Source organism: Dysidea avara, chromosome 2 (genome assembly GCF_963678975.1).
Source record: "Dysidea avara chromosome 2, odDysAvar1.4, whole genome shotgun sequence".
In the NCBI taxonomy this organism is placed as follows: domain Eukaryota; kingdom Metazoa; phylum Porifera; class Demospongiae; order Dictyoceratida; family Dysideidae; genus Dysidea; species Dysidea avara.
Window position 1 is genome coordinate 14,982,808 of NC_089273.1, and position 7,736 is coordinate 14,990,543.

At 37.1% G+C, this 7,736-nt stretch overlaps 1 protein-coding gene across 1 annotated transcript; it reads right to left on the reverse strand.

Annotated features, from left to right (window-relative positions):
* Positions 1–1,456: 1,456 nt before the first annotated feature.
* LOC136247840 (uncharacterized) lies at positions 1,457–2,551 on the reverse strand. The gene is made up of 2 exons (XM_066039662.1): positions 1,906–2,551; positions 1,457–1,506 (listed from the first exon to the last, which is right to left on the reverse strand). The coding sequence occupies exons 1-2, from the start codon at positions 2,549–2,551 to the stop codon at positions 1,457–1,459; spliced, it is 696 nt and encodes a 231-aa protein (XP_065895734.1).
* Positions 2,552–7,736: the final 5,185 nt, after the last annotated feature.

The following is a 7,736-nucleotide window of genomic DNA, read 5'->3' on the forward strand; positions in this document are numbered from 1 at the left end:
AGAGAGTTCAGCTACAATGAAACCATCATGTAGAGAGTTCAGCTGCAAACAAATCACCCTGTAGAGAGTTCAGCTACAAAAAGATCACCCTGTAGAGAGATCAGCTAGAAGAAGTCACCTTGTACAGAGTTCAGCTACAAAGAATCCATCATGTAGAGAGTTCAGCTGCAAACAAATCACCCTGTAGAGCGTTCAGCTACAAAAAGATCACCCTGTAGAGAGATCAGCTAGAAGAGGTTACCTTGTAGAGAGTCCAGCTACAAAGAAACCATCATGTAGAAAGTTCAGCTACAAAGAAATCATGTTCAGCTAGAAGAAGTCAACTTGTAAAGAGTTCAGCTACAAAGAAACCACTACGTAGAGAGTTTAACTGCAACAAATCACCAGTAGAAAATTCAGCTAGAAACACATCACCCTGGAGAGAGATCAGCTAGAAGAGGTCATCTTGTAGTAAGTTCAGCTACAAAGAAACCACCACATAAAGATGTCAGCTGCAAATAAATCACTCGTTGGGAGTTCAGCTACAAACAAATCCCCTGTAGAGGGATCAGCTAGAAGAAGTCACCTTGTAGAGAGTTCAGCTACAAAGAAACCATCATAATTTTATTATAGAGAGTTCAGCTACAAAGAAATCACCCTGTAGAGAGTTCAGCTAGTAGAGGTCACCTTGTAGAGAGTTCAGCTACAAAGAAACCACCATGTAGAGAGTTTAGCTACAAACAAATCACCTGTAGTGAGTTCAGCTAGAAACAAATCACCCTGTAGAGAGATCAGCTAGAAGAAGTCACCTTGTAGAGAGTTCAGCTACAAAGAAACCATCGTGTAGAGAGTTCAGCTACAATGAAACCACCATGTAGAGAGTTTAGCTGCAAACAAATAACCTGAAGAGAGTTCAGCTAGAAACAAATCACCCTATAGAGAGATCAGCTAGAAGAGGCCACCTTGTAGAGAGTTCAGCTACAAAGAAACCATCATGTAGAGAGTTCAGCTGCAAACAAATCACCCTTTAGAGAGTTCAGCTACAAAAAGATCACCCTGTAGAGAGTTCAGCTGCAAAAAGATCACCCTGTAGAGAGTTCAGCTACAAAAAGATCACCCTGTAGAGAGTTCAGCTACTAAACATCATGTAGACTCTGAGAGTTAAGCTGCAAACAAATCACTCTGTAGAGAGTTCAGCTAGAAGAAGTCACCTTGTAGAGAGTTCAGCTACAAAGAAATCATCGTGCAGAGGGTTCAGCTACAAAGAAACCACCACGTAGAGAGTTTAGCTGCAAACAAATCACCTGTAGAGAGTTCATCTAGAAACAAATCACTCTGTAGAGAGATCAGCTAGAAGTGGTCACCTTATAGATAGTTCAGCTACATTTCAAGTCACCCAGTACCAAAATAATATCCTGTGGGGAATAATGGGCATGTAATAAATATAAGTATATAATTTGTATACTTACTAATAAAATCAAAAATAAGTGAAGTAAAAGAAATCTTCTTTAAGTTCTTTTCTTCTTCCTGTGGTAAAGAAAAAAACACATGGGTTAAAAAAAACCCAAAGCCAGCCAATAGCAGTATACAAATACAAAAAGAAGTGATATCTAATCAAAAACAGCTCAGCTGTAAAAAAAGGTGCAGCCCCCAAAAAGGCCATGGTGAAAAAGATGTGAAATCCAAGGTGGCAGCCAAGAAATGGCTGTGATGGTAGGTTAATGGTAAAAATTTTAATAACGACGATTCAAGTGAATTTTGTGCCGCTTGGTCTTGGCACCAAATTCACCTGAATTGTCGTTATTAAAATTTTTACCATTAACCGTCGTTATTAAAATTTTTACCATTAACCTACCATCACAGCCATTTCTTGGCCGCCACCTTGGATTTCACATCTTTTTCACCATAGCCTTTTGGGGGCCGCACCTTTTTTTACAGCTTGGCTGTTTTTGATTAGATATCTTTTTACATTATGAAACAACTGCCCTCTTATAAGGGAGAGAAGCAGTGGCCACAGCTGGACATCTTTAGCAAGTTGATCAAGTAAGCTCACATCCTCTTGTGACAGTTGACTGCTATCAATCACTCCACAGGTCAGAAGAGAGATAGCTTCACTTATCTCCATTGGACCTACACTAACTACCTGTTTGATAGGTATGTATTGTTCAATGTCATTCATTCTGGTAGTGAGGACTATTATACAGTTACTAAATGCCTTCACTATTGGCTCAGCATCTTCAACATGCCACACATCATCAATAATGACAAGAAGATTATGACAATAAAGACTTGTAAGTTGATTGATTTCTTGTTCAGCATGATTGCTGTCACCTTGTTTAATGTTGTCACCGGTTATTAAGTGAAATAATCGACTCAGGTTTGTACTTGGATCAGTAGCTTGTCGTCCAAGTTCTATAAATACAATGCCATCGGCAAAATGTTCCTTTATCACAGGATGATTACATAAACCAGTAACGATAGAAATCTTGCCAAATCCACAAGCTCCAGTAACTGTTAAACTTGTTCCATAACTATTAGGGTCAACGGTGGATTGAAGTAGTTTACTAACCATTTCATCAAGCAGATGCTTTCTTTTCATATAGTTGGGTGGTAGTGATAGTGGTGGTGGACACTTTATACATATTGATTATGAAATATTTTGTAAATTAGGCAGATCATGATTGAAATAATACGGTATGTCTTTATAAAACTGTACAGGTACTGTATGTGAGTAAATATTATCGTACCACAAACTGCAGAAGTACTTAAGTATTAACAACATGTTACCAAGAGTATATACTTATAGCACGTTACATAATGTTACTACCCTTTGTGGTAACTTAAGTGAAATATATATGCTTTAACAACTAGTAAGTACTTACTTACTTACAAATGTTATGCACTACCTAAGCAGTGAATTACTGAGGAAACAATTCCAATATTTTTTGTTAATTTTATTACTACAAGGAATATAGTTACTAATGTCATTACTAATTCACTGAGTAACATTTAGAAGTAATGGAGCTCACTTTGAACAAATGAATGAGCTTACTGACCAGAACCTACTGTTACTTTCTTTTTAATAAAACCAAAATTTACACATTTCACAAAAATGCAATCATGTCTCGTGATAAGACGGTAATTGCACATGTAGGATCCTAAGGTTGTGCACACAAAGTAATATATCAAGACACACGATAGTGTGTTGTGCGGCCCAAGAAGCCAGTACGCACACCGTGGGTATATTGACAGAAGAAAGAAAACGTAATTTTCACACTGACTTTTGTATCTCGGTGATCCCTTAACCGATTGGAACCACATTTGCTACAGAGTTGCCCGCCAGCCAGAAGAGTCTACATACCACATTTGAAGGAAATTGTGCCAGCCATTTCCGAGATACGAGCTGCCAAAGTTAGAATTGTTTACTTGTTTTTTTTTCTTCGTGTTTTCGCACACTTGCAAAAATTGCTACTCCGATCGCCTTGAAATTTGGCACACAGAGAAGGAGTCCAAAGGCGAATCCTAGCATCAAACTTGTTGCAAATCCAATGAATAGTACGGGAGTTATGACCGATTATTCGCGTAAAACAAGATCGATTTGTTGTCACGCCTACTAGTACAGGGTAAGCCGCTTCATAGAATGAGTTGAAAATTGCTATGTAGATGGAGTAACCATCGTAGGAGTGCCTTTTGGTGGTTTGAAAGGAATCGAGATAATGACCACGGAGATATGACACAAAACGAAACCTGTGTCACAATTACGCGATCGGTTTTTATGAATAAAAAAGTATTAGTTTTTTACGCCTACTAGGCAAACCGCTTAGAGCAATGAGCTGACAATCGGTGTATAGCTGGAATAATCTTCATAGAAAGTCCTTGCAGTAGTACAGAAGAATTGGATTACAAACCACCGAGTTATGATTCGAAAGCCAACTCCGTGTAGCAAATGCGAGATCGAGATACTCTAATAGAACAGTCATCCTATTAGAGCATTCGGCTAATTTATTTACTCTATTATAGAATTCTATTACATTACAAGTTATTCTGTAGAGCGTTCGGCAGCAAACAGTTAATCTTATAGACAGTTTAGCAAGAAGCAAGTGACCCTATAGAGAGTTCAGCTACAAATGTATTGCTGTAGTGATTCAGAACATTACAAGTCACACTGAAGAGAGTTCATCTATAAACAAGTCATGCATCCTGTAGAGAGTTCAGCTACAAACAATTCACTCTGTAGAAGTTCTGTTCCAAACAAGTCTTCATGTAGATAGTTTAACAACCAAAATCCACCATGTAAAGACTACAGCTTTACTAACAAGTTACTCTGCAGAGAGATCAGCTAGAAATAAGAGAGAGCGCAGCTAGAAAATGTCACCTTGTAGAGTGTTCAGCTAGAAACAAATCACACTATAAACAGATCAGAAAAAAGAAGCCACCTTGTAGAGGGTTCAGCTGTGAAGTGATCACCCTATAGCGAATTCAGCTATAAAGAACCACCCTGTAGGGAGTTCAGCTACAAAGAAACCATCCTGTAGAGAGATCAGCTAGAAACAAGTCATCTGTAGTGACATCAGCTACACAGAAACCATCCTGTAGAGAGTTCAGCTACAAACAAATCACCCTGCAGAGAGTTTGGCTACAAAAAACCACCCTGTAGAGTAATCAGCTACAAACAAATCACCTTGTAGAGTGTACAACTAGACACAAGTCACCCAGCAGAGAGATCAGCTACAAGAAGTTACATTGTAGAGAAATCAGCTAGGAGGCATCAGAGTTCAGCTACAAAGAAACCATGCTGTAGAGAGTTCAGCTACAAACAAATCACCCTGTAGAGAGTTCAGCTAAACTACATCACTAGGCTTGTGGGAATTATGCTCAAAATTTTCATCATTATTCTATTCCGAAATTCTTTTAAAAACTTATCATTATGCCTTTTATTATTCCCAAAAATACTCATTATTCCTAAAATTAATCCTGATTTTTGTAACTTTTTCTCAATTTTAGTAATTAAATTGTACAGCAAGACTTTGAAGTAGTAAAAAGTACTAAATCCAGCTGTATCAATTCATCAGAAAAGCTTTTTTTGCTATCAAGATGTTTGGTTACTAGTAGTATGAGTAATGAATTATTCTGCACCGATCGTTCTATTAGAGTAAGTGACTGCTCTATTAGAGTATCTCGATCTTAATTTATTTTTATGCCAATTATGCTCCAAAACTGCATCAAAATGCTGGAATAATGCTCTATTCTATTACCTCATCAATATTCCTGAAATTATTCAGGCATAATTCCCGCATCCCTATACATCAACCTGCACAGAGTTTAGATACAAAGAAACCATCATGTAGAGAGTTCAGCTGCAAACAAATCACCTTGTAGAGAATTTAGCTACAAACAAATCACCCTGTAGAGAGATCAGCTGGAAGAAGTCACCTTGTAGAGTGTTCAGCTACAAAAAACCACCCTATAGAGAGATCAGCTACAAAGAAACCATCCTGTAGAGAGTTCAGCTACAAACAAGTTACCATATAGAGAGATCAACTAAAAACAAATCATATTGTAGAGAGCTCAGCTACAAACAAATCACCCTGTAGAGACTTCAGCTATGAAAGATCACTGTGTAGATAGTTGATCTATAAGAAGTCACCTCGTAGAGAGTTCAGCTACAAAGAAACCATCGTGTAGAAAGTTTGGCTACAAACAAGTCACCCTGTAGAGAGATCAGCTAGAAGAAGTTACCTTGTAGAGAATTTAGCTACAAAGAAACCATCAAGTAGAAAGTTCAGCTACAAACAAGTTACCCTGTAGAGAGATCAGTTAGAAGAAGTTACCTTGTAAAGAGTTCAGCTACAAACAATCAACTTGTGGAGAAATTAGCTACAAACAAATCACCCTGTAGAAATATGTGTTGGAAAGAAATCACCATGTAGAGAGTTCAGCTACAAACAAATCACCCTGTAGAAATGTGTGTTGGAAACAAATCACCAATGTAGAGAGTTCAGCTAGAAACAAGTCACTCTGAAAAGAATTCAACTACAAACAATGGGAGATTCAGCTACAGTTCAGTTATATATAAGAAGTCACCTTATTACCTACAGCATGATTATCTTTCATTGTTAAATATACAACTATTTTTAATCAGACAAAAAACTGTACACAACATTTCTTTCTTTGTCCCACAATCCCTGCAGAAAAGAAAAAAAAAACAAGTTAGAAGAAAGCACCAAAGCCAGTTAATGGCCGGCTTTGTGGCTTGCAATACAAAAAGAAGTGATATCTAGACCAAAACAGCCAAGCTGTAAAAAAGGATTGCGGCCCCCAAAAAGGCCAGGATGAAAAAAGATGTGAAATCCAAGGTGGTGGACAAGAAATGGCTGTGATGGCAGGTCAATGGCAAAAAGTTTAATTACGACAATTCAGGTGAATTTGGTGCCAAATCCTAGTGGAGGAGGCTACGCAAATTCACTGAGGATTCAAAGAAATTCAAAGAGGATATTGAAGAAACGCTTAAAATCGGAGGTTTTTTTTGCAAAACTGTTTTATTTGCCAAGTTAGGATAATGGATATCATGGATTAGCTACATATCAAACAAATTGACCCATTTTTGGTCATTAAACCTTTATAACTTTTGTGTTATAGCACACAACTTTCTAAACATTTCTACAAAATATAGCTATACTACACAGCGGCAAAAATGGGGGGAGAGGGGTGTCAAGGAGGGCTCTTGACCCCCTTCCAAAATTTTTAGTATACCAAGATCGAGATACTCCAATAGAGCAGTCACTCTAATAAAGCAGTCATAGTATTAGAGCAGTGTTTAGTGAGCTATTTATAGATTTTTATGTACTTTATCAGTGATAAATGCATAATTAATGAGTTGGGTAGCTATTGTCAGCTGGCTGTGACTTTTTTTGGTCTCACCTTACCAAACTAGAGACAATGTAGTGCCTCGGTTCATTTTGATCCCCATTTCCATAAGTCTGGATCTACCCTTGACACTATGTGGCTATATTTTGAAACAAAAGGCAGCTTAATTAGTATAAGGAGTCATCTGTTGTAACAGTCTGTTGACTCACATATAAAATGTGCAGAAAATATTTTTGTGCAAACAAATGTAGTCACATTTAGTGTTACAGTGTATCTGGCACCATGCTTTCCTCTGTTGCAGCATGCACTTGTACACTTTATTACACAAAAAAGTGAAATAACAAGTATCATACAGTATGATAGTACTGAGATTGCTCTTAAGGTATTTTGGCTTAGTTATACAGTACCTAATCAACAAAAACAAGCTGTTATGAAGGAAAAGTGAGGCTGCTTTTAAGGTGATATTTTTAGCCAGAAAAGCCAAATTCTTTATGATCCCTAATATACATACAGTAATATTGTGCTGTATGAATTGTTAATATAAATAATTTTTATTTGTATATATTTTTGTCCACAGTGCAAATACAGCAACAACTAAAATATGAACATAATCACTTAAAAACAGGTTAGCATTGTACATGCTATTAGTCACACACAGATTTAATGCTACATATGTTTACATCACCTACAAGTCTGATTACTATTATTGACGTTTTTACTGGTCAACAGAAATGGGTGGTTTGTAGAATCAACTGCTTTCTGAAACTATAGGACATTAATTATATTAATATTAGTACATCATAAAATTATTCTGACAGAAGTACGTACTGTCTGCAAGTAGGGATGAGCCTATTTTGCTTTTTTTTCCACTTATTTTTCTTTCCAGCAAT